The sequence below is a fragment of the Nerophis lumbriciformis genome, linkage group LG13, assembly GCF_033978685.3.
Source record: "Nerophis lumbriciformis linkage group LG13, RoL_Nlum_v2.1, whole genome shotgun sequence".
In the NCBI taxonomy this organism is placed as follows: domain Eukaryota; kingdom Metazoa; phylum Chordata; class Actinopteri; order Syngnathiformes; family Syngnathidae; genus Nerophis; species Nerophis lumbriciformis.
Window position 1 is genome coordinate 26,202,632 of NC_084560.2, and position 27,601 is coordinate 26,230,232.

A 27,601-nucleotide genomic window follows, 5' to 3' on the forward strand; every position below is an offset into this window, starting at 1 on the left:
GTTCGGAGCATGCGCAGTTGGTTCAGTAAAGTCTACACTACTGAAGTGGACTAAACAATCCGTTGACGGGTTTAAATCTGAGGGCGTCGTGGGGACGCTATTTTGGTCTCTAGGCAAAATTAAATAACCTCAAAACAACAACAACGAAGCATAAAACACATCTCGCAATGTCATAAAATCGGACAAACATCCGCCGAACGCCCGGTAAGTGTGCTTTACACAATGTGTTGTATCAAAGTCAGTTATTTTTTTAATTAACTGTCGTGTCAACTCAGCCGTTGGACTTGACGTTTGTTGTCTTTCAGGAGTGCAAAATAGTGCACAAAATGTCCTCAGCCAAGGAAGAAACTTTATCCCCAGAGGAGCTACGGAAGAGGCTCTATAAAACATTGAGGGATAGGGGAGTGTTAAATACACTTAAGGTAAATCACACATCTTTTCGATTCAACAACTCTTTCATTCCGCACTCCATCCAGCTGAATAATCACTGGCCATACATATATACCTGACCGCTTCTATGATAGCTACCTCTCTTTGTTTATAATTTATATTTTCTGCTCGATTTACTCTTTATTTTATGCTGTATCTGTTACATATACTTTAATATTGTACATGGTAATTGTTATATATTTTATATGTTATATAAAACTATAATATAATATATCAGTATATAGGGCAGCACGGTGGTAGAGGGGTTAGTGTGTCTGCCTCACAATACGAAGGTCCTGAGTAGTCGTGAGTTCAATCCCGGCCTCGGGATCTTTCTGTGTGGAGTTTGCATGTCCTCCCCGTGACTTTGTGGTTTCCCTCAGGGTACTCCGGCTTCCTCCCACCTCCAAAGACATGCACCTGGGGATAGGTTGATTGGCAACACTAAAATTGGCCCTAGTGTGTGAATGTGAGTGTGAATGTTGTCTGTCTATCTGTGTTGGCCCTGCGATGAGGTGGCGACTTGTCCAGGGTGTACGCCGCCTTCCGCCCGATTGTAGCTGAGATAGGCTCCAGCGACCCCGAAGGAATGGATGGATGGATGGATGGATATCAGTATATATGATGAGAATCAGCACCTCCAAGTCTGAGTCCATGGTTGTCGCTCGGAAAAGGGTGGAGTGCCATCTCCGGGTTGGGGAGGAGACCCTGCCCCAAGTGGAGGAGTTCAAGTACCTAGGAGTCTTGTTCACGACTGAGGGAAGAGTGGATCGACAGGCGGATCGGTGCGGCGTCTTCAGTAATGCGAACGCTGTATCAATCCGTTGTGGGGAAGAAGGAGCTGAGCCGGAAGGCAAAGCTCTCAATTTAACGGTCGATGTACGTTCCCATCCTCACCTATGGTCATGAGCTTTGAGTTATGACCGAAAGGACAAGATCACGGGTACAAGTGGCCGAAATGAGTTTCCTCCGCCGGGTGGCGGGGCTCTCCCTTAGAGATAGGGTGAGAAGCTCTGTCATCCGGGGGGAGCTCAAAGTAAAGCCGCTGCTCCTCCACATTGAGAGGAACCAGATGAGGTGGTTCGGTCATCTGGTCAGGATGCCACCCGAACGCCTCCCGAGGGGAGGTGTTTAGGGCACATTCGACTGGTAGGAGGCCACGGGGAAGACCCAGGACATGTTGGGAAGACTGTCTCCCGGCAGGCCTGGGAACGCCTCAGGATCCCCTGGAAAATGTTGGACGAAGTGGCTAGGGAGAGGGAAGTCTGGGCTTCCCTGCTTAGGCTGCTGCCCCCGCGACCCGACCTCGGATAAGCGGAAGAAGATGGATGGATGGATATCCGTATATATCATATACTGTATATATAATATGTAAATATTCCATATATTTTATATTGCTACTACGGTACATTTTTAGTCTACATTATACCTGCATTATCTTTCCATCCTTACACTTTCCATCCTTTGTAACTGAGCTACTGTGTGGAACAATTTCCCTTGTGGATCATTAAAGTTTGTCTAAGTCTAAGGTTGTTGTTGTTGGTGTTTCTTATTGGGTTGATGTGATGCAGACCCAGCTGCGCAACCAACTCATCCAAGAGTTAAAGCCTTCACCCCTAAGTGGAGCAGAACCATCTCAAAGAGCAGCCACTGGTCGACCAGACTACCTTTTATTCTTAGCCTGTAACAACATAGTGGCAGATTATCTTCACTGCTCAGGCTATGAGTACTCCTTGTCTGTATTCTGCCCTGAGAGTGGCTTGTGCAAAGAGAAGGTGAGAATAAACATGTAATGCTAAATCTCAACAGCCTGAAGTGGAAACAATACTATTTTTTAACTTGTTTTTGCAGGTATTCAAGAAAACAGACATCCTTCAGCTTCTTAAAATCAGTGCTGAGTCTTCTCTGTACAAATCCCTGGTAACACAAAGCACAATTGTATTGTATGCCTAAAATAAGTTGCACTTAGTTGTAATGTGATTTTTTTCTTGCATTCACAGTCCTCAAGTAGCAATGATTCAGGTTTGTGACATTTTGTGTTTTTCCTGGGATAATTCACTCAAGTGTAGTCACATTATATTATATGTCCTTTATATACACAAATATATTTTGTATTATTAAGAGCAAATATTCTAGATATTTTAAGAAATTGTACCACTAATGAACAACATATCATTTCATTATTAAGTAAAGTAATATTTAGTCCTCCCTTGTTTATCACTGTTAATTGGTTCCGGACATGACTGTGATAAATGAGTTTCCGCAAAGTAGGAACCATGAATTATACATCAAATATGTTCACAGCTAGAATATTTACAAAAAATAAGTTTGTCAACCGTATGAAAGCCCTCTCAACCTATGGTTCTCAAACTTTTCTCACAAAGTACCACCTCAGAAAAAACTTTGCTCTCCAAGTACCATCATGACCAACATCGAAGTAGTCCCATAAGTATTCATTAAAAACACGTATATTTAATTATTATGGACACCAACATTACACAGTTTGAAGAGTAACACTGTGTTTCAATATGGGAAAAAAAAACACTTTACTTACAGTAAATATTGAATCACATATTTGGCATACCACTATATAGAGCCTGTGTACGGCGAGTGGTCCATGTACCATAGTTTGAGAAAGACTGCTCTAGACATTGAATAAATAACTCTTTTAATCCAATATAGTAATGCTGCTTGAGGCTGAGCCAATCAGTGGCCACAATACTGAACAGCGTGTCTGTTTGGTTTGGTCTCCTCTAGTGGCCAATACTACTACTGTAGTATTGATATTTTTAGTTTATTTGGACATTGTTATGCTTAAAATTTCTTAATTTAGGACCCAAAAAATTGTAGAATATGATTTGAAAAACATTAACATCCCAAAAAAATTTAAGTATGTGGCAAGGGACGACTACTACATCAAAGAAAAAAAAAATTACATTGAAATAGTTTTTTGACTAAAAAAAGGACTACCGGTAAATGTTTTTTTCTTCCTATAGGGGGCATACCAGAAAATAATTGAGAACACTTCACCTGCGTGTGTCTGTTTGTCTGTGTGTCTGTGTGTCTGTCGGTCGGTCATTGGGCGTAGCTTATATGTTTGGAGCAAAAAGAGGGGAGCCTATAATGCTTGCAGCACATTTAAAAGTTTGCACCCTCCAGGCAACTTTGTCAGAGTGGTAAACCATAACTTTAAAGCAGAGGAAACAAGTACAAGTCATTTTAGCTCATGTTTTTAATATCTGTTTTTTCCAATCAGGCTTCCTAATCAACCTTGTGTCAAATCTCACACACCACCATGCTCCTGGTCTGCACTGCGACGCTCACACTCAGACAACCAGCTCTTCTAGTTATGAAGAGTCTCTTGGTATGAGGATTTATACGTTGTTGTTTTTTTTTTTTATACCTAACGGACATGCAGGGCCTTCAATGTGTCTTTAATTTGCAGTTGAGAAGATGAAAATGATCGACAAGGAATACGAGAATGTGAGTTACAGCGGGGACAAGTGGTTTTCATTCCAATCCAAACTGGCTTCCTACAAAAGAGAACTAGAAACCCAGACGCAGATTGAAATGAACACAAAGGTACTCAAACAATCAATACATTGTGTCAAGAAGCTTGCTAACTTTGTGTTACTTTCTTTTAAGATGCAACATTTTAAAGAGGTCGAAATTGCCAAGGTTAGGATGGAAGAAAAAGTGCAGTGTCAGAAGGAGTTTGACAAGCTGAAACAGGAACTGGAGAGAACCTACGAGATGAAGACGAAGGCGTTGAATATCCGGGAGAAAAACGCCATTGAGAGGCTACAAAAGCAGCAGGAGGTATACAACTTCTCATACTTTCTTTCCTGATTAAGTCTTGCAGATGTGGGTAACATTTTTTATGACCCCTCAGATTGAGGAAAAAGACATCTACATGCAGAGGCAGATGGTGCTGAAGGAAATTGATACGCTGCGGGAGAGAGAGAATGAGCTGAGGATGCGAATGGAGGCATTTGAAAAGTATGGTTTATTATTAATTTACCAAACCCGTATTGACCCAAATACGACATGCAATTTTTTTTTTACCCGAGAAAAAATGTCTGACAAAGACGGGCTGTCTTCTATCCGGTCCGAGCTTTTCGTCTTGCCACTCGCACCTGTACACACCAGTACCTGGCGAGAGACAGAGACTCACTGTAAAAAGTATCTCAAAAGTTGTTGGCAAGTTATCAAACAACAGAGGACTTATGATGCTGATCTTATTAATGCTGATCAGTGAAGCAGATTCATCTAACTTCTGTCTGGCAGCTGATATACATTTGTAATATAATCTAGCAGTTGTTGAAAACATGTTTTAAAAACTAAATATTTTGCCGTTCTTTTTTGGGGGGGGGTTATTTTCCAAAAACTGTTGTGGAAAAAGAGGCGTCGACGTATATTCGGGTCAATATGGTAATTTGTTGCTAATGATTTTCTCGTAAAGGATATTGACTTCAAGTATGAATGCAGGAGTTGTGAAATACACGGAGAGAAGGTTAAGACCAGTGATGAGCTAATGAGGAGGAGAGAACTAGCAGTGAAGACGATGGAGGACACGTATGACCAGAGGCTGAAAAGTGAACTTTCCAGGTAGAGTATACTGAAAATTATTAATTTTTTCTCTGGGTGACAACGTTATGTTGGCTTATGTGAATCAAATAGTTGTAGTGTAAAGAGCAAGGGTGTCCAAAGTGTAGCCATTTGCTTTTTATTGGTCTGCTGCACATTCCAAAATTACATATGAATAAGAAAACTTAAAAAGAAAAAAAGCTGTAATGTTGATACTAAAAATATTACAGATACGAGTAATAATAATGGGCTTTGCCAATAATAGCACATCATTGAGACACAGGCTGTAAAGAATAGTAAACTTGAATACACTGATATTTGAGTCAGTGCTGACTAGGATTCTGCAATATAGAAGATTTACAATATAAATTATATAGATTAAGCCGACAATAGGACTTTTAATACCGCAAATTTTACAGCAACAGGCGAACAATCGTGTCCTCCTCGGATTGTAGCGTCCTCTCTAGCGGCTAATATACCGCCACAGTGCGAAACCACTTCTAAGTCAGCAATCTTCGCCTCCACGGCGGCAAATAAACTGTTTCTTTCAAGTAGCAGTATTACTCGAGGAATAAGAATAGCTAAACATGCAACACTACACACTCTAGGAGGATCTGCTAACCACAAAGCAGAGCTGTTAAATGTAAATATAGATACATATAAACATTGATAGTAACAATACCAAGTGTCAATATGTGGTCGATGCTACAGTGATTAGATCGATATGTTTTACCATCAAAAAATATTTTGTCATTTTTGTTATTGTTTACAAACTCAGGTAATAAGTCCCTTTATACAGGAGTACTTTAATAGCAAAAACAAACAGATTTAAATGATTTTAAATATTTAATTGATATTGTTACACCACCATCCTGTTTTCGTATAAATATAATTGTGATCAAAAATGTAATCTAATGTAATCTAAGCCTGGGCCCATGGAGAGGGGGTCCAGAATGAGGCCAAGGGAAAAACAACTCATAGCCATAGCACACTCCCTCTTACATGTGTGTAAGAGGGAAACATTAAACATCAAAGAACACAAAAGACATTAATATATATATATATATATATATATATATATATATATATATATATATATATATATATATATATATATATATATATATATATATATATATATATATATATATATATATATATATATGGGCTTCACGGTGGCAGAGGGGTTAGTGCATCTGCCTCACAATACGAAGGTCCTGAGTAGTCTTGGGTTCAATCCCGGGCTCGGGATCTTTCTGTGTGGAGTTTGCATGTCCTCCCCGTGACTGCGTGGGTTCCCTCCGGGTACTCCGGCTTCCTCCCACTTCCAAAGACATGCACCTGGGGATAAGTTGATTGGCAACACTAAAAATTGGCCCTAGTGTGTGGATGTGAGTGTGAATGTTGTCTGTCTATCTGTGTTGGCCCTGCGATGAGATGGTGACTTGTCCAGGGTGTACCCCGCCTTTCGCCCGATTGTAGCTGAGATAAGCTCCAGCGACCCCAAAGGGAATAAGCGGTAGAAAATGGATGGATATATATATATATATATATACAGTCAAGAAAATAAGTATTTGAACACCCTGCTATTTTGCAAGTTCTCCCACTTAGAAATCATTGAGGGTTCTGAAATTTTCATGGTAGGTGCATGTCCACTGTATGAGAGATAACCTAAAAAGAAAAATCCAGAAATCGCAATCTATGATTTTTTAACAATTTATTTGTGTGATACAGCTGAAAATAAGTATTTGAACACCAGCATTAATATTTGGTAGAGTAGCCTTTGTTTGCAATTACAGAGTTCAAACGTTTCCTGTAGTTCTTCACCAGGTTTGCACAGACTACAGGAGGGATTTTGGCCCACTCCTCCACACAGATCTTCTCTAGATCAGTCAGGTTTCTGGACTGTCGCTGAGTAACACAGACTTTCAGCTCCCTCCAAAGATTTTCAATTGGATTTAGGTCTGGAGACTGGCTAGGCCACTCCAGAACCTTGATATGTTTCTTACAAAGCCACTTCTTGGTTTTCCTGGCTGTGTGCTTTGGGTCATTGTCATGTTGGAAGATCCAGCCATGACTCATCGTCAATGATCTGACTGAGGGAAGGAGGTTTTTGGCCAAAATCTCACAATACATGGCTGCAGTCATCCTCTCCTTAATACAGTACAGTCGTCCTGTCCCATGAGCAGAAAAACAACCCCAAAGCATGATACTACCACCCCCATGCTTCACAGTAGGGATGGTGTTCTTGGGATGCTACGCATCATTCTTCTTCCTCCAAACACGCACAGTGGAATTATGACCAAAAAGGTCAATTTTGGTCTCATCTGTCCACAAAACTTTCTCCCATGACTCCTCTGGATCATCCAAATGGTCATTGGCAAACTTAAGACGGGCCTTAACATGTGCTGGTTTAAGCAGGGGAACCTTCCGTGCCATGCATGATTTCAAAGCATGACGTCTTAGTGTATTACCAACAGTGACCATGGACACAGTGGTCCCAGCTCTTTTCAGGTCATTGACCAAGTCCTGCCGTGTAGTCCTGGGCTGATTCCTCACCTTTATTAGCATCATTGAGACCCCACGAGGTGATATCTTGCATGGGGCTCCACTCCCATTGAGATTGACCGTCATGTTTAGCTTCTTCCATTTTCTAATGATTGCTCCAACAGTGGACCTTTTTTCACCAAGCTGCTTGGCAATTTCTCCGTAGCCCTTTCCATCCTTGTGGAGTTGTACAATTTTGTCTCTGGTGTCTTTGGACAGCTCTTTGGTCTTAGCCATGCTGAATGTTTGGGTCTTACTGCTTGTATGGGGTGGACAGGTGTCTTTATGCAGCTATCGACCTCACAGAGGTGCATCTGATTCAGGATAATACAGTGGAGTGGAGGAGGACTTTTAAAGGCGGACTAACAGGTCTTTGAGGGTCAGAATTCTAGCTGATAGACAGGTGTTCAAATACTTATTTTCAGCTGTATCACACGAATAAATTGTTAAAAAATCATAGATTGTGATTTCTGGATTTTTCTTTTTAGGTTATCTCTCATACAGTGGACATGCACCTACCGTGAAAATTTCAGACCCCTCCATGATTTCTAAGTGGGAGAACTTGCAAAATAGCAGGGTGTTCAAATACTTATTTTCTTGACTGTATATATATATCTCTCATAGGCATCCGTCCGTCAGTAGTGACGATGGGTTGCGCCTGGGGGAGTTCATTCTCAATGATTCCTCCCACCGTCGAAGCTGGCGCCAATCGGGTGGAACTTAAGACTGCCAGCTTCCGTGTTGTTTCCTCCCTTTAGGGGGGAGGCTGGAGTGACCTCTCCGTGGCGCAAGCCTGGGCAGAAAGTATGGAGATCTTGGGTTGCCCAGACATCAAGATCCCCCTCTCGGCCGTGACGATGTGGCCCAGAGGAAAGCAAGGCAATACATCTGGCATCGGCTTGGCTGCAGGAGCTGCCGGCAGGGGGTCAGCAATGACACCCAGCCGCCTCAGGGGCTCCACTCCTGATTTTCTGTCTGGGTTTACTCCCATAGCCTTTCCTTCTCCCAAAGGTACCACAAGGCAGCGGGTGGGGGGGGCAGGGGGAAAATATATATGTGTGTGTATATATATATATATATATATATATATATATATATATATATATATATATATATATATATATATATATATATATATATATATATATATATATATATGTATGTACATATATATATATATATATATATATATATGTATGTACATATATATATGTATGTATGTATGTACAAACCCCGTTTACATATGAGTTGGGAAATTGTGTTGGATGTAAATATAAACGGAATACATCCATCCATCCATCCATTTTCTACCGCTTAATCCCTTCGGGGGTGCGGGGGGCGCTGGAGCCTATCTCAGCTGATTTGCAAATCCTTTTCAACCCATATTCAATTGAATGCACTACAAAGACAAGATATATATATGATGTTCAAACTCATAAACTATTTTTTTTTTTTTGCAAATAATAATTAACTTAGAATTTCATGGCTGCAACACGTGCCAAAGTAGTTGGGAAAGGGCATGTTCACCACTGTTACATGGCCTTTCCTTTTAACAACACTCAGTAAACGTTTGGGAACTGAGGAGACACATTTTTTAAGCTTCTCAGGTGGAATTCTTTCCCATTCTTGCTTGATGTACAGCTTAAGTTGTTCAACGGTCCGGGGGTCTCCATTGTGGTATTTTAGGCTTCATAATGCGCCACACATTTTCAATGGGAGACAGGTCTGGACTACAGACAGGCCAGTCTAGTACCCGCACTCTTTTACTATGAAGCCACGTTGATGTAACACGTGGCTTGGCATTGTCTTGCTGAAATAAGCAGGGGCGTTCATGGTAACGTTGCTTGGATGGCAACATATGTTGCTCCAAAACCTGTATGTACCTTTCAGCATTAATGGGGCCTTCACAGATGTGTAAGTTACCCATGTCTTGGGCACTAATACACCCCCATACCATCACAGATGCTGGCTTTTCAACTTTGCGCCTATAACAATCTGGATGGTTCTTTTCCTCTTTGGTCCGGAGGACACGACGTCCACAGTTTCCAAAAACAATTTGAAATGTGGACTCGTCAGACCACAGAACACTTTTCCATTTTGTATCAGTCCATCTTAGATGAGCTCAGGCCCAGCGAAGCCGACGGCGTTTCTGCGTGTTGTTAATAAACGTTTTTTGCCTTGCATAGGAGAAATTTAACTTGCACTTACAGATGTGGCGACCAACTGTAGTTACTGACAGTGGGTTTCTGAAGTGTTCCTGAGCCCATGTGGTGATATCCTTTACACACTGATGTCGCTTGTTGATGCTGTACAGCCTGAGGGATCGAAGGTCACAGGCTTAGCTGCTTACGTGCAGTGATTTCTACAGATTCTCTGAACCCTTTGATGATATTACGGACCGTAGATGGTGAAATCCCTAAATGCCTTGCAATAGCTTGTTGAGAAAGGTTTTTCTTAAACTGTTCGACAATTTGCTCACGCATTTGTTGACAAAGGGAGACCTTCGCCCCATCCTTGTTTGTGAATGACTGAGCATTTCATGGAATCTACTTTTATACCCAATCATGGCACCCACCTGATCCCAATTTGCCTGTTCACCTGTGGGATGTTCCAAATAATAAGTGTTTGATGAGCATTCCTCAACTTTATCAGTATTTATTGCCACCTTTCCCAACTGCAGATGACAGTTGAAACATGTCTGGTAAAAATTCCATCCAACATACCAAAAATATGGTCTTGATTACAAGACATTTTGAAAAAGTATATGTAAAAGAAGACATAATGAACCTTTTTGAGCAACTGAAAGAGAGTGATATTTTAGGCCACATCACCAACAGTTGATTACTCCTAAAGTCTTTTGTGATACTTTCTTTTATTTGCCATCTTAGGTATCAGCTGGAGCTAAAGGAAGAATATTTGAAGAGAACAGAGCAACTAGCAGTGAGTGAGAGCCGCAACAAAGGTGATGTTTTAAACAAATTCCCAATCAATCTTGTTCAGCTTTAATATTCAATGTGTACCTTCTTTTCCTTTCTAAGAGGAAGCCATTTACATCAAAAAAGAGTCCGCTACAATTAAGCTGAAATTGGATGAGCACAATAAAGCTTGCTTGGAGCTGAAGCAGCTACAGGTCAAAGAAACAAGCAGTAGCACTAAAATGAACAACATCAACTGTATAATAATCGCTTTTAAATTCCTGTATGTTCATTTCAATATTGTCTTCCAGGTGGCACTGGATGCCTCACAGCAGCAAACCTCTCTGCTCAATCAACAGAATGATTTGCTGCAAGAAAGATTGGAGAGTATGAGCGACTATGGCAGTTTAAAGGAAGATAAGGCAGTCTTGCAGGGGAAAGTGCAGCTTCTTAAGACCCAGCTGGAGGAGGCACTGGAGGAGAAACAGCGTCTATGTGCGGGTGAGCTACAGATATATTTCTTGTGCCCGATTATAAACATCAAATAGTTTATTTTGAACATGCGTAGAAGGTTACATTATGTTACATTGGTTATACATCTCTTGTTTTGTTATACAATTTCACATGTTTACATTTCATAAAGTACAAATTACAGTAAATAATATCTGTCTGGATGAAATTAACATTAGCATGTATTTTTTGTCAAGCATTTTAACATTTTGCTTTTCAAAATGTAATATTATAAACTGGTATTTTCACAAAATTTGCACACATATATATATATATATATATATATATATATATATATATATATATATATATATATATATATATATATATATATATATATATATATATATATATATATCCACTACAAAAACAACAAAATAACAACATAAACAACAAAAGACAAAATTGGCATTTTTGTCAACTGTCTTTTTCATAAATTATGCCAAAAGGGGTTATCAAAGCTCACTTTTCTTGCTTGTTAGCACTATTTTTGTTTAGTTGGGATCCTAATAAATGGTAAAAAAAAAATGTAATTCAAACCACAGAGGCATTGCCAAAGTATTATAAAATATTTTTGCATTATTCCAAACCAGGGGTTTAAGATTTTTCGTGACTTTCGTGATCTATATGCTTACTTGTGACATTGGTGGATATTAGAGATGTGTTGATCGATTGGCCACTTATCAGAATTGGAAAAGTTTCCTGAAATAGTATGTCATCAACATTCATTATTAATGCCTTTTTAATGCCGATCACAAACGCTGATCCCTTCTGGCTAGTATTTATTTTTAGATCTCGGCTGACAAGCTTGCGGCTAATTGTGTGTGTCCTTACACAGTGTGTAGCTGCTTCTGTAAGTTAATAATAATAATCACCTCTATTACAGCAAATTAGCTGCATTTCTTAATATCTTAGGTATCATTTGTAAGTATCATCATCAAGTACTGTACATCAAGAAGAGGCTAAACATGTTAAGCACAGAGAAAGCAGGAACAGGCATGCTAATAGCTAAGCTAGCTAGCAGTAAACAACAGAATAAATAAGAGCTCAGGAAAGTAGTGTAGATGGAATTGTGTTACAGCAGAAAGAAACAGCTGTTGGTGTGTCAGTATTGTCACACTTGGCACACAACATGTAAGACGGCGGATCGATCTATAAATTGGTGGTGTCGACACGAAGGGTAATATCAAAACAATATATGATCGATATTAGTTTTACATTTTTAGTTTTAGTTTTGTTTTTATTAATTTTACAAACTTAGAGGATAATTATCTGGACATTGGAGGACTTTAAGGGCTAAAAAAAAATCAACGAGTAATAAGATACTATGTGTAGTTTTTAATTTTTGTTTAGTTATTTTGTACTACTGCCTCTGTTTTAAACAAACTATGGTATGTAATGAAAGAGAATAAGGAACTAGTTAAAATATGGTGCTGATATTGTTAAACTGTCAATAGCACTCAGTGTACTCATAATAAATACATTGACATTTACAGTTTATACATGTTGTAGTTGTAACGACTATCGGGCACCGCTGTTTAGTCGCTTACGGTGCGGGGAATCCAGCTACAACACGCTTAAAGTAAATGTCCACCAGAATGATGCGTTGGAGATATGATTACATCTATTATACAAACAGTTTAATCAATAAAATGACATCCAGATGGGCATTCTTTGGTGGCAAGTTGAATTAATTTGCAGGTATGACAAAAGATGGTAAGAACACCTAAAGAGCATGCAGTTATAATATTGTTTAGCAGTAAATACTGTATGACGTCTTGTTACCATCACCCAGTGCACTGTGATTCCTGCTCTAAGAGGGACCAGAGCATTGTATACAGAGAATATGGTCAACTCGGTTGCAAAATTGGCCCTTTTTAAAGTTGACGCCCTGTAGCCACGTGAGGGGCGTTTGACCAATCATTTAGGGGATCCTATGGTCATACTTTCTCTAATTGGTCAAAAGTTCCTCGCGTGACTCCAGGGCGCCATCTTGAGGCCAACTTTGAAACGGAGTTGGCCATACTCTCTCTATACACGGCTTTGATAGGGGCACCTCGACACTGCCACCAGTGGTCAACCGACAAATAGCACACCAAACAAGCAAAACATCCCAAACCAACCAAACCACACCCAAAGAAGACACACATGGCTCCTACACATGTGATCGGTATTGGCACAATTTGTGGGCGATGCGCTTGCAACATCAGGCATGTAGGGCTTCAACACATTTCTAAAAAGCCCCATTAAGAGCTGGTATAGTGCAAACTAAGATGTCTTTAACGATGCATGTTTATTACCAGCTGCTTTTAGTCGGCAGTTTTTAAAGAGAGCAAGTCCACTTCTCAGATTTGTCTGCAGCTGCGTATTGGAACTGATGAGAGATTTCAAAAGACGTCCATGTTATTGATATATTGTGGTTGTAGATGTTTGTATATGTTCATTTCACCTCTCTCAGAATTGGACAAGCCATCCAAAACGCAGCTGGCCTTGCAGGCGGAGCTCTGCAAGCTTCAGAGTGCTCGCAAAATGGACGAGGAGGAGTTCACCAACCAGAAGCTGGTGCTGCAGAAACAGCTCCAGTTGGAGGTAAATCACCTGGTGTACCCCTCTGCAACGATAGTGCCAAGATTCGTGTGTCGAGTAAAGCATCCTGTATCGTGTTAGGTGGAGCGATACGATCAGCTTAAGGCACTTCTTTTAGAAAGTGAGGAGAAGTTGCAGTGGATGACCGCTCATGTTGAAGACCTCAAGATGCAGATTCGCCAAACTCAGCAAGGTAGCTCACACAACAAAAGCTTTACTTTGACTCCCTCCAACAAGTATCAGTAAAAAATACTACTTCATATAATATATGAAACACTGAAGCATGTGTACTGTTTAGAAGGGATAGTCTAGTTTTATTCGGGTAGACTCACTACTCTGGAGAGCATTGCTTCAGACAAAGGCCAATAGTTCAGTGCACAGTTCTCCATAAATCACCAACTCCTGTTTTTGTAATACAATGGAACCTTTAAAGTCAAAGTTCAAACTACTACTATGCGTTACACCGCAAAATATAATCAAAATCAAGTATTTTTTACTCAAGTTTTTTTTTTGTATTTTAGTCCAATTTGTTTATTTTAAGCAAATATTAGTAGTAATTACAAAGTACTACTTCATACACAACCAAACTAAAAATGTCTCAGATTTCAGTACTTCATTGAATTTGCTTAAGTTGTTGCAGTGTAAATTTAGTGAAAATATAAAGGATCAACTCCAAAAAAAAGAATTGTAAACTCCTCACAAAAAGAACGAGAAGGAAAAGTGTAATCATAACCATAGAACCATAAAGAGGACATGTGTAGGTTTTCTATTGACCTAATCTAGAAAAGTACACAGAAAAAAGTCTTACTGCTCATTACAATATCTATGATTCAAGTAATTATTAGTTACAAAGACAAACACATTTTACGCTCTAGAGAACAAAGTGAGAGAGAAACTGTATCTTTGATTTTCTAATGTCTTGCATGTATGGAAAGTTCACAAACAAAGAGTCTTTGAAGTCTTTAATATAAAGCATGTAAGCATCATGGCCTATTGAAAAAAATGTTTTAAATGAAGACAACTAAGAAGTCGACAAGCATCATGGAACAGATTGTGGTCTTTTTGCAGGTTGTATTTTATCTAACATTTCTTCAACTACACTAAAACTCCTGGATTTAATCTCTAAAATCCGCGTTGAATGTTTTTTTTCCTTGCACTTAACTGCACGTATAAGTCACAATATTAGGTACACCTCGTCTTTATTTCTGCACTGTTCATTTGATTTTCTGCAGTGTTCACTATACTTGGGCAGTATTTATTTTGCATTGGGCAGCGTGGCTTGGTTTGTAGAGCGGCCGTGCCAGCAACTTGAGGGTTCCAGGTTCGATCCCCGCTTTCGCCATCCTAGTCATTGCCGTTGTGTCCTTCGGCAAGATGATTTACCCACCTTCTCCCTGTGCCACCCACACTGGTTTAATGTAATTTAGATAACGGCTTTCACTATGTTATGCGCTTTGAGTCATTAGAGAAAAGCACTGTAAAAATATTAATAACTTCACTAAATATAAATTACATTATTTTGTGCATCTAATACTTCCTCTCCTACTGTATATATTTGTTAACCTAGTTGTTGTTAACCTTTTATATTACTACTTGCTTTATTGGCATATTCTTTCTTACCTGCCATATTGAATGAGAACCAATACAAAAGTAATACAAATTCTGCCTTTCTTGACTGTAAGATAAATTGTTGTTTTCTTTCCCTTTTTGGTCGCTGGAATAGGGTCTTTGTTGGTTTGAATGACGCTCTTCACACTCATTACTCCAGAGTTCCCTTTAAATGGATTTAATATGACATACAGCGATAAGATGATTTTTTTTTATCTTATGGAAAACAGAATTTGCAAACAAGGTAAATTGTAGGAGCAAAATATAAAAAGTGGTGGAGAAAGAATATGGCAGCCAAACCTGTCCTCTCCTCTATTCTCCATCACAGGTGTGTGCATTTTGCCTACCCACTTACTTCTTTAACCATGTCACCGGCACCTCCTCAACCCAACACACCCACTGCTCCTCAAACATTCTGTCTCCTAGAGTAATATATTCCAGGATTGCAGTTGTTCACCAAAATAATAAACATATAAATGTTTTAAACAATTATGTGCTCTTCTCTAATCCATCCCTTACGCTTTTTATTCTCTCTTGTACACATGATGGCAGCTCTTGAAAACGAAGTGCTGCTTAACTCCAAGCCATCTCTGGTCGATCGCTCAGTCTTGAATTTCAGCAGCGATAAGCTGGTTCCCCCTGATATCTACGTGGACCGGGCCTTGCTGAGGCCCCAGGCGGCTTACGATCACATGAGCGAGGTGGAAGTGCACACACAGGGTAACCAATCCCATTGGGACGACTGTAACTCCGACCTTGAGATGCTGGCTAAAACCAACGCTCGCATCCAGGAGCTAGCGAGAGAGGCTGAGGCTTTGGATGAAGCTTGCAGGAAGTACCAGCAGGGGGCAGTGCCCGCCAACATCTCAAACAGGCGTGCTCCAAAGCCATCACGTAGGGTGGACTCTCCTCTGCTGACACAAGCTACTGACCTCTTCCACCCTTACAACGACCGCCAATCAAAAACCATATTAAGGTCGCTCTCTCAGAAAACAGTGAGGACCCCCTCCGCAGCAACCTATGACACCAGAAATGCCTTCACAGCAGCTCAGCATAGAGTGACCTTCTCACAAGACCAAAACCTCAAGTCCTCTGGCCTCTCAGCAGCTAGTAGTCATTCATCGACTGAACCTCAGTCTGTGGGAGATGACCTCCCCCAGGGCAGACGCTCATCCAGGCGTCCGTCCTCCCACGGCAGGAGACAGCGTCAAGGCGCAGCAGAAGGTACAATAATATACACTTCATGAGGTACACATGCACTATCTAATGAGATCCAATACAACCGAACTGCACTTTTCACAATGGCAACTCCCACTCCCAATGTTAATACGGTTATAAAAATACACCACCGGTTCTTGAATGAGTGGATGAAGCGCTTGAAATAGTTACTCCAATCATGTCAGCTTGTTTTGGATCTGATTAACTGGCATCAGTGTAACTTATGTTGTGGCCAGGAAATTTGCAGCCTCGTAATGCTTTCAGCAACATTTAACTGTTTGTGCTCTCCAGAAGTCGTTCTGTCCACCTTTTTCTCGGACTTGTCACATGACAGCTACCTTCACTCCGCCCCCCACAACGAGGTGCCCAGCTCACGTGCACGTGAATTATCCCCCGAGCTGAGCCCACCTCACAGTCCTCAGCTCCAAAGTACGGCGCGAAACCCTCACAGGTACCATCTGCTGCTGCTTCAATGTTGGTTTTTTGCAAGAACAGTGATGTGAATGAACGTGAGTCAGTCAAAACTGATTTCTTTGTTTGGACCTTTGCAGCGTGCCAAATCCACCTTGTGTCTCCTCCAGCTCGCAGTCTTCCCCGCTGCCTGAGAGAATAAGCATTGAGGACCTCACAGGGATTTCACCAGGTATGCTGATAGGTGTTTATTTTACTTATTGTCCTGCATCTTTGTCTTACTGTATGTCATGATGACCCTGCAGACATTACCTCATGGGCCCAATGTTTCCTGGACAAAATGGTCTTGGGGCCCATTAAAATATTATTGTTGTTATAGAGGTGGGAGTCTTTTGAGCCCCTCATGATTCGATTCCGATTTTTGGGGTGGCAATTTGATTCAGAATCGATTCTCATTTCAACACGATTCTCAAAATATATTACCGTATTTTCTGGACCATGGGGTGCACCGGATTATAAGGCGCACTGCCGATGAGCGGGTCTAGTCAGGTCTATTTTCATACAAAAGGCGCACCAGATTACAGGGCGCATTTCTAAATTGAAAACACTTCCTTGTGGTTTACATAACATTTAATGGTGGTTCTTTGGTCAAAATGTTGCATAGATGATGTTTTACAGATCATCTTCAAGCCTCTTTCTGACAGTCTCTTCAGGATGTGCCGTTTTGTGGGCGGTCTTATTTACGTGGCTCACCTTCGGCAGCGTCTTTTGTCCTTCATGTTTGTTGTAGCGGTGTAGCGTGCAAGGATGGGAGTGGAAGAAGTGTCAAAAGATGGCGCTAACTGTTTTAATGACATTCAGACTTTACTTAGGGGGCAGCACGGTGGAACAGGGGTTAGTGCATGTGCCTCACAATACGAAGGTCCTGAGCAGTCCTGGGTTCAATCCTGGGCTCGGGATCTTTCTGTGTGGAGTTTGCATGTTCTCCCCGTGACTGCGTGGGTTCTCTACGGGTACTCCGGCGTCCTCCCACCGCCAAAAACATGCACCTGGGGATAGGTTGATTGGCAACACTAAATTGGCCCTAGTGTGTGAAGTGTGAATGTTGTCTGTCTATCTGTGTTGGCCCTGCGATGAGGTGGCGACTTGTCCAGGGTGTACCCCGCCTTCCGCCCGAATGCAGCTGAGATAGGCTCCAGCACCCCCCGCGACCCCTAAAAGGGACAAGCGGTAGAAAATGGATGGATGGAATTTACTAAAATAAATAACGGAGCAGCATCTCCTCATCCGTGGCTCACAAGTGCAATAACAACGCCGGAAATGTGTCTCGTGAAAAACCGTCCGACCGGAACTCTCGAGTAACTAAAGTTCCTTGGGTGAATAATGTAAACTCACTACACCGGTATGTTTTAACGTTTTCATAGTGAGTTTACTGACAGATATACTGTAAGTAAGATCTTTACACTACTTTATATTAGAAATGGCAACAGCGGAGGATGAATGTCACATAAGAAGAAGATAGAGGAAAAAAAAGAAGCTTATCGACTACGGTGTCGGCACGGACTACAAAGGTGGACGCGTGCACATTTTCAGGATTTATGCAGATCCCAAATACAGGTCAGCAGGTACCAGAAGATAAGCAAAGTTGCTTTTGCATTATATTGCAAAACAAAACGCCAGATTATATGTCTTACCTTATACACACACCATATGTTGAAGCACAGTACAATCCATCAAGCGATGCAGCTTCATAGCTTACCAAAGTCGTACTAAAACATTTTGATAGATTTTTGAGCGCCGTGTGCAATGTTCTACACATTCAATGGAACATATAACATTTTGGTGTTGTTTACTTGTGTCAACACGTATCTCTTATGTGTGATGGCCATCATATTGCAGTCTACACATATCTCTTATGTGTGACTGCCATCTACTGGTCACACTTGTCATTTCACCATGTACCAAATAAAATAGCTTTGAGGTCGGTAAGCACAACCAAAATTATTCTGTACTTTAGGCACACCGGGTTATAAGGCGTTCTGTCGAGTTTTGAGAAAATGGAATGATTTTAAGTGCGCCTTATAGTCTGAAAAATACGATATTTGTTGGGTAAATTATAGTACAACTTTTTCAAAGCCAGTTACAGGTTATTGGTACAAACGATCCTATTGGCTGCTGACATACAACTAACAGGCAAAATGTTAGCCTAAAAACATCATTTTGAAAATTTATTTTTACAATTTTATTTACAAAAATCATAGTGTTAGTCTGTCTAATTAAAACAATTTTTAGGAAGATTGTTTTTAATTGATTCCTTGTATAAAAAAACATAGATATGTAATTTTTTTATTCTAAAAAATAATGTATATTTTAAGGTTAAAAAAACTAAAATTAAAGTTATTAATTTAAGGAGCTGTTTGCAATATTTACATAGATGCCTAGAGGGCGCCAACTTTCAAATGTATTTTACAGTATATCCTGCCCTCGTAAGGCTTCCTGTACGTAATTATGCACATAACACGTGCACGCGCACTAGCTGTAGGTGTTGTTAGCTAATAATAGCAATTTGGATAACTAGCGTTAGCTGTCATTGGATGTATATTCTATCATAACAACAACACAACTGCAAATTGTTGATTGCTTCTCTTGGACCGCTTTTGTATGTGTGCACGCCTTCCCTACGTGTGCATGTTGACGAGACCGGGTGAGTGACCGCCGTAAACACCAATCATTTTATTTGGGCCGGTAAACATAAATTACATAAACTTTGTAATTGTGAAAAGTCTAATGGTTCTTGTTATGTTTTTTGGTTTAAGAAATATTACTGTAAAGAAGTTGCAAACAGCACCTTTTACAAAATACTAAATCATTTTATGGGGGTGTGAAAAGGGCTGCTCTTGTGTCCGAAGGCTCTTGCAATATTACTTTATTAACAATAAAAAAATAATTGTTACTATGTCATTGCTGCACATCTACTGTACGTAACGCAACCAACGGGTGTTAAAAGCTCAGCATAACCAGTTTCAGAACATTTCTAAACACAAGCACGGAAAAGGGCAATCATAAAAAATCTAATCAAATCAACTTTATTTATAAAGCACATTTTAAATTTACAACAGGGGTAGCCAAAGTGCTGTACAATGGGCAGGTTAAAAGATAACACAAAAGAAACGAGCAAGCACACCACAACACAAACAGAGCACGATAAAAAATAAATAAATAAAACATAAAAACAGGTTCACAGCAGGTGCATTGTGGGACGCCATTGCAGGATGGAGATCACTAATTGTTAAAAGCCATTGGAATAAAAGTATGTTTTTAAGAGCAATTTAAAAACAGGAAGAGAGGAGGCCTGTCTATAACACTCAGAGGTAAGCCGTTCCATAAAATAAAATAAACAAGTACTCCGAAAAAAGCATATGCCGTTAATCATAAGATTTTCACGACAAACTTCACATAGTTTGAAGTTAACCTGTGCTCCAAACTGTACAAGTGTATTCCTCTACCACTTAAACTCACTGGATATGAAGCCAAAACAGTGCAAAACAAGAGCGTCACATTACAAAGCAATGCTTGGGGCGGCATAGCTCGGTTGGTAGAGCAGCCGTGCCAGCAACTTGAGGGTTGCAGGTTCGATTCCCGCTTCCGCCATCCTAGTCACTGCCGTTGTGTCCTTGGGCAAGACACTTTACCCACCTGCTCCCAGTGCCACCCACACTGGTTTAAATGTAACTTAGATATTGGGTTTCACTATGTAAAGCGCTTTGAGTCACTAGAGAAAAGCGCTATATAAATATAATTCACTTCACTGCCAATAAATCTTGTTTTACCTACTGTGTTATGTTCATAACTTTGTTTGATGTGAACAGATTTCTGTTTTTTATTTTAGTCTGTTTGAGATTACACCAAAATGATTTCGGGCAGAAGGATTCAAGGGACTTCATTGTCACATGAGATGGCACAAAATTTAGTGCCCATGGTCCCAGATTTAGCCCAATGTGTACCACAAGAACAATAGTGTGTACATAATATTTTAAATAGAATATGATATAAATATATTAGGTTATAAATAGCGTGAATTAATAGAAATAGATTAGAAATTGAATAAAATAAACTCAATATACTGTGATCTTGTCATGCAAATACAATGTAAAAACAATGACAGCAAACCAAAGCAAATAAAAGCCCAGTTCAGCAAAGCTGGGACACGTGTGCAAGAAACAATGATCGATCCATAAAGAAGCCTTGTGTGATGACATCTTCCTGTGTCTTCTTGAGAGCAAAATTTGATGGTGGCAGAGGGGTTAGTGCGTCTGCCTCACAATACGAAGGTCCTGGGTTCGATCCTGCGCTCCCCCGCCTTCCGCCCGATTGTAGCTGAGATAGGCTCCAGCACCCCCCGCGACCCCAAAGGGAATAAGCGGTAGAAAAGGGATGGATGGATGGATGGATGGAAATTTGGAGGCGGGTATTACTTCTGTTTGCTGTAATCTTCGAGTTGACATGTCACTCATTAAGTCATTGCATTAGCTGACAGCTAGGTAGCCATATTGTTTCAAAGGAGCAACGTGAGAAATATAACTATTGAACATGCATCATGTGTGTAATTTGGTGTCAAACATTACTTACGTGTGTCCTGATACCTTATACATGTTGTTTTGTTTATTTAAATTCAATAAAAAGTTGCTAATTTTACAGCAATACATTCCATTTTTGCTAGGATGTCGTAATATGTCGCCTGTAAAACTCTCGACTAAAAGCTTCATAACGCTGCCCTACCTGCCTTACCATGAATTGATTAACGTGTGCCCCGACTTAAACAAGTTGAAAAACGTATTCAGGTGTTACAATTTAGTGGTCAATTGTACGGAATATGTACTGTACTGTGCAATCAACTAATACAAGTTTCAATCAATCAATCAATACTTGGTTTGATTAATTAGCAACAGGCTTTGTGCAGTTGATAATCATATTTTATTCATGTAATTTCTTGAGCTTTTAGGCTGCAACATCCTGTTTAGGAACAGGGATTTTTTTTCTCTTTAAGACAAAAAATGTAAATGAAATCCACTGTTTTTACTTACATAGTGGCAAAAATCACCATCACCATGGCAATCCATCGCAAACTCTTTGTTTGGATTTTAATTTTTTTTAAGACACGTGAGAGGGGGCTTACTTTTATTAACCTTTGGTTTTTAAGAAGAAAGATAAAATAACTTTTGTTTGTTTTACGTATAATACTAATTATTGATTAATTTCAGATGTGTTTAAATCAATTCATTCACTTTTTTAAATACAATTTACAATTAGATATGTATTTGTGTCATTTAGGTGGAAATGTTGTGTTTAAACTAGTGCTGTCAGATTATCAAAATGTTAAATCATATTAATCACACTTTTGAATTTGGATTAATCATGAGTAATCCCAGGATAATACTTGCTTGCATAATTTCAGTTAACATGAAAAAACAGCAATATGTGGAATTGTTTTGTCAGACTGTCATACAGGAAATGTTTTTTTAATGTTTTACTTGAATTCACGTCATTAATTTGCTCAAAACATGGTAACAGTTTTAGCTAAAGTCCTGCTGGGATTTATTTTGAAGTGAAATTTGCCAGCGTGCACGCTATATGCATTGACCTGGTCACTGACCGTATAACAAACTGCTCTGCTTTTCAGGTAAGCATCCAATAAATTGTGTAATCATACTTGGCATATACATGATTAATGTGATAACTTTTTTGTGATACACACATGAGTTAAACCCTAGATTAAGTAAATTTGTATACTTTTCCTCCAAATTGGAATACATGCAATGATGGTGATTTAAGGTAATGTACAGACTACTTTTAATGAGTGTGTGTGTGTGAGCCGCCTACCAAAAGTATCTTTTCAGCAGCTCCACACAATCACCAAGATGAAGGGCCACTGATTATGTATTCTTTGCGGCTTCTCTGGCCTTGTCGCATTATGGGCGATGGGGGATGGGGGGTGCAAAGCATAAAAGATCCCTTTGTGTGTGTGTCCCTCCAGAACCCGGCCACATTCCAGAGCTTCCCTTGGACACTGCCGTCCCTCTCTCCGAGAAGGCCCCTGGTGGCCCCTCTGTCCTCCGCCTACAGTCTCCACCAGACCTCCCAGAAGCCCCGGTGAACTCTGGGGGCCAAGTGGGTGAGTGACTGTCTCCTCCCGTTAGGTGACAAGAGCAGCTGCTGCCAAGTACTGTAATGTAAATGCTGTCATATGTTTGCTTTGCACAAGCTCATATCCCAAAGGGATTGGAGGCAGAGGAAGAGGATGAGGAGCAGCGATGGGAAAAAGAGAGAAGAGAAAAGCAAGAACTGAGGCGACAGGAGCAGGAGGAGGCCAGAGAGAGAGAACAACAGGAAGCAGAAAGACTGGAGAGAGAGACCGTAACTAACACTTTGTTTGTTTGTTTATAAACTACTTTCAATACCGACTTTGACTGCACGTGTGCCGGCACAGCTCCTACAACAACAACAACAGGAGGAGGAGGAGGAAGAGAAGGATGGAGGAGACGAGGACAGAGGAGATGAGGGCGAGACGCAGGCTGAAGCCCTGAATGAAAACCCCTTAGAGAAATACATGAAGATTGTTTTGGACGGGCGAGAGAAGCAGCGTGATAAAGTGAATCGCGTGTTGTCCTTTATTCTCAACTTTCCACTTTCTTCAAACTATTTAAATCTTTTTTTCTGGCAGAGATCTGCAGGGGAAGAAGAACACCCAAGCCCAGAGGTCAAGAGTTTGTCTGAGGAGAAAGATAATAGGTAAGGTCTTAAATGATGCATTTTAATAACTGTACCAGCCTTCATAATCCATCCCTAAATAACCATTCAGCCGGTCGTCTTTATGACCTGCTTATCCGGGTCCAGGTTGCCGGGGCAACAGTCTAAGCAGGGATTCCCAGACTGTGTCTCTGGCCTCCTCCAGGGGGGGACACAGGGGCCTTAAACCAGCTATGTCCTCAGTCTGTGTCCTGGCTGCCTGGAACACTTCTCCAGGGGCCTCATGTACAAAGCTTGCGTACGCACAAAAACCTGCCGTACTCCCTTTTATCGCTGCAAATTTCAGATGTATCAAAAGTGACTTTGACGTAGAAATGTCAATCAATCAATCAATCAATCAATGTTTATTTATATAGCTCTAAATCACAAGTGTCTCAAAGGGCTGCACAAGCCACAACGACATCCGCGGTACAGAGCCCACATAAGGGCAAGGAAAAACTCACAACCCCAATGGGACGTCGATGTGAATGACTATGAGAAACCTTGGAGAGGACCGCATATGTGGGTGACCCCCCCCCCCCCCCCCCCCCCCCCCCCCACGGCAACTTAAGAGCTGTCGTACCCCCATTTCTACAGGATACTTAAGCTACACACATAAATGATGCTGGGTAACAGTTTCACAGAAAAAGAGTGCCAACTTTTACTCTTCACAGTTATTGATGTGCCAATCAGAGACATATGAACAATTACAATTGGATTTGTGCGTGCAAACACTTTCATATATCTGAATTTTTACTGGTGTACGCCATTTTCTGAATTTGACGTCCATATTTAGTAGAAAAGCCACACAACTCTCTGTACATGTGGGCACGTGTCCAAAATACTGTGTATGTACCAAAATATAAGACGACCCTGAATATAAGATGAAATGTTATACATAAGAAATATTTTACTACATATGAAATATTTTGAAGACAAAAAATGCACCTTAAATACTCTATTGACCCAAACATTGAAAAGAAGACCTTTTTTTTCAAGACACTTTATTGCTATGCAAAAAAGAAAAGACAAAATTATACTTGTTTTTTGAAGTTTTTAATAGCAACTGAAATAGCAACCACAGGCTAACGGTGAAAAACCACAAAAATTGCCTGAAAATGCCTACTTGAGTTTAATATGCTTAAACACATATACATTCAGTTGTATGCATCAAAAATATTATTGTATTTATAAAACTTAGTTTTACAACAAGTCTGTTCAAAAAATGTTGCGTGAAGTGACTCGTGTCATGTAATCATCTCATTTGCATAAATAGCGGTGATGCTTGTGCTTGTAATTTGTATGGACGCTACAGAAAAGTGAGCAAAAAAAATGTAAAGCAGAACAAATATGTTTAAAAATGAGTCCTGTCAAACTATTATTTTTTTTAATTTTGATGAATCGCTATTAATAGGGGTTTAATTACTTGCTTGTGTCATTTAAAGTAACTAAATATTTTGACACAAATGCAATTTTATTGTCAAAATATCACTTCAGCAATGTTTTAAAAATATTTTACTTTTCAAAACTTGATACAGTTTTTATCTAAAGTCCCGTTTGGGTGTATTTTGAACTGAAATTTGCCAACCAGCAGAAGAGTTATCTTTGCACTGACGTATGCATTGTCCTGATTACTGACCGCATAACTGTAACTAACAACCCATGCCGCCTATCAGGTAACCATCCACAGTTAGGGTAAAGTAGCATGTACAATTAAACTAAACTTTGTACTTAATCTGCACTTAAACATGAATTGTGCTATCAATTTTGTGTGATTAATCGCATGCATTAATATGTTCGAAATTCTTCTTTTTTTTTATCCACACAGGCGAGGCAGTGCACTACTTATTAAGAGCAATGCATGCTCTCATGTTAGGTTAGAATCCAGTGTTCAGTAAGACCGGAAAAAGTCACTAGATCTGTCACTATTTAAAAAAACTAACAAACTCAAGGCGGCCGAATACTCGCTAAATATATTATATCGCTAAGTTATCAACACTAGTCCCTCCTGCTACGTCTTCTTATTCTCTGTCAGATCTGTGCGTATGAGGTTTGTTTAGAAGCAGCGTTACGATGCCATCTGCTATTCAGAGGTGTAACTGAAGCTACGTTCTCATACAGTCCCATTATAATGTGTTTGAGTGATTTGTGGCGGTCCAATTGTGTTTGTGGCACACCACTAATACAATACTCACTTTAGGTCACCGTACGTCCTCTTTATGATTGTATTATTTTGTTCCTACTCTTAACTAATTTAACGAGCACGTCTCTGTTTCCGCAAACACCACTAATACAATACTCACTTTAGGTCACCGTACGTCCTCTTTATGATTGTATTATTTTGTTCCTACTCTTAACTAATTTAACGAGCACGTCTCTGTTTCAACAGCATTGCGGCGTATTCGCACAAGGATGAAGACGCCGATGATGATTTCTGGTGAACTGGTTCCCGAACATTGGTGACATTTATGTTTTTCTATTGTGTGGATGAATAAAGGACATACACGATTGTTTTGTGATGAATGAGTTTTGGCATCAGATGAGAAAATAAGGCAACGTAGTTTTTCAGTACTTTATTTTTCATAGAAAGTTGTGTAAAACCAAAGAGGAGATTTTTTTTCTCTCCAGTTCAACAGGATGTTTTGTTTGTTCTCATGATTGATTGGTAGGTAGTTTTATTTGATGTTTTTGGTTGATTCAAAGTCGATTTTCTGCTTAAACTTTGACAATTAATGCCAGCTGATACGTTAGTGCAGGAGTACTTAACACCCACAGAAAATACATGTGTACTAACAAGATGGATATACTATTGGATGTCTACTGAGCTGGCAGTTGTATTTAAAAATAGACACAGTGGCTACTATTAAAGTGAGCATACATGACTGTATTGTAGCAAATATTACTGCATAAACAGTTTGTACTCATGCAACAAACGCACACCAAGTTAACAGAACTAGGAAGATGAATATGAGATTACACCACAGTTAACACATCAAAAATAGATGCAACTATAGAAAAAAATATGAAAACCCTTTAAAAAAAAAGACATATCTTCAAAGCACACTTCAGGTGTGATAGTAGCCTAGGGAGATCGAATTATTTTCTATATCATGAATTTTTCATTTGCTGCAGCCCATTTTCTAGCCAGCACGTTACAGTCATGCCCTAAAAAGGACATTTAGATGGTCATGTACAGTATTAGTGTATGCCCACTGTACAATAGTAACCTATGGTATGCGGGTGTACCTAATGTTGTATAGTCGAACGTTCTCGACGCTTCCATGATCATCGGGCTGCAGCAGACCCCTGAGGTAGAGTTCATGTAGGCCATGACGTTGATTTGTTTGCATACAAGAGCACATATTTAACTGTCATGATTTCTTTTACTTGTCAATTCACAGCACAGTTTCATTTGATGGATTGTTGTACAAAAAAAAAGAAAATGACAATAGAAAATTTGTGAAAGAATCCCGAAATACTGCAAGGTGAGTTAAAGCAGAAGCGGCGTGTGGCGTTAGTCTGTTAGTACGGCACAGGTGGTTATTGGAGCGCAACCTTGTGTGCCCTTTGCGTGTTTACTGTGTGTGTGTGTGTGTGTGTCTGTCTCATCACGCCTTTATGTGTAGGAATTAAGGCATTCCTTGGAGTGTGACGTGATGTCCTGCAGCTCTTGCTCCTCTTTCATTTTGATGTCTTGGTAGGCATGCATTTGACTGGCGTCCTTAAGGTAGGCCCAGTTTGCTGAGAGAATCATGAGGAAGTGGATCTGGAAGAGAAGGGTGAAGTGAGGCGGATGGCCAGTGAGCAGGGTCAAAGAAAAAAAGAAGCAAAGCAAAGCTAGCTATTACTATTATTATTATTATAGAAAAGGAGTTCCCCTCCAACTACAGCACGTCACACTTTTAGACACCTTTCAAGCAGGGCTGGGAAAGAACAGCAAATACTTGAGTTGTTTTATGTTTTAACAGTTTTCATAAGGTTTTTAGATTTGCTTGTCGAGTCAT

General features: G+C 40.0%; 2 protein-coding genes across 2 annotated transcripts in view; one reads left to right on the top strand and one right to left on the bottom strand.

The window, feature by feature from the left end:
* The first annotated feature begins 12 nt into the window (after window positions 1-12).
* ofd1 (OFD1 centriole and centriolar satellite protein) lies at window positions 13-26,107 on the top strand. The gene is made up of 23 exons (XM_061971203.1): window positions 13-204; window positions 306-422; window positions 2,001-2,204; window positions 2,281-2,349; window positions 2,430-2,451; window positions 3,686-3,793; window positions 3,875-4,011; window positions 4,075-4,248; window positions 4,322-4,428; window positions 4,918-5,037; window positions 10,452-10,525; window positions 10,602-10,693; window positions 10,790-10,979; window positions 13,447-13,577; window positions 13,656-13,767; window positions 15,735-16,406; window positions 16,692-16,851; window positions 16,952-17,043; window positions 22,846-22,983; window positions 23,074-23,225; window positions 23,299-23,460; window positions 23,533-23,600; window positions 25,987-26,107. Exons 2-23 carry the CDS (start codon window positions 327-329, stop codon window positions 26,036-26,038), a joined length of 3,132 nt encoding a protein of 1,043 aa, XP_061827187.1. The 5' UTR covers window positions 13-204; window positions 306-326; the 3' UTR covers window positions 26,039-26,107.
* A 48-nt stretch (window positions 26,108-26,155) lies between these two features.
* The window catches only part of gpm6bb (glycoprotein M6Bb), an 87,824-nt gene continuing 86,378 nt past the window's right edge, over window positions 26,156-27,601 (bottom strand). Inside the window, exon 7 of the mRNA XM_061971206.2 lies at window positions 26,156-27,363. Within this exon, the coding sequence (XP_061827190.1) occupies window positions 27,214-27,363 (150 nt within the window). The 3' untranslated portion in view covers window positions 26,156-27,213. The remainder of the gene's footprint in view (window positions 27,364-27,601) is intronic.

Bases quoted from the DNA above. Each gene is read 5' to 3' on its own strand.
- ofd1 (XM_061971203.1), top strand. From the start codon at position 327: ATGTCCTCAGCCAAGGAAGAAACTTTATCCCCAGAGGAGCTACGGAAG. The intron at 2,350-2,429 runs GTAACACAAAGC...TTGCATTCACAG, and splicing joins CTTCTCTGTACAAATCCCTG to TCCTCAAGTAGCAATGATTC. The intron at 5,038-10,451 runs GTAGAGTATACT...TTGCCATCTTAG, and splicing joins CTGAAAAGTGAACTTTCCAG to GTATCAGCTGGAGCTAAAGG.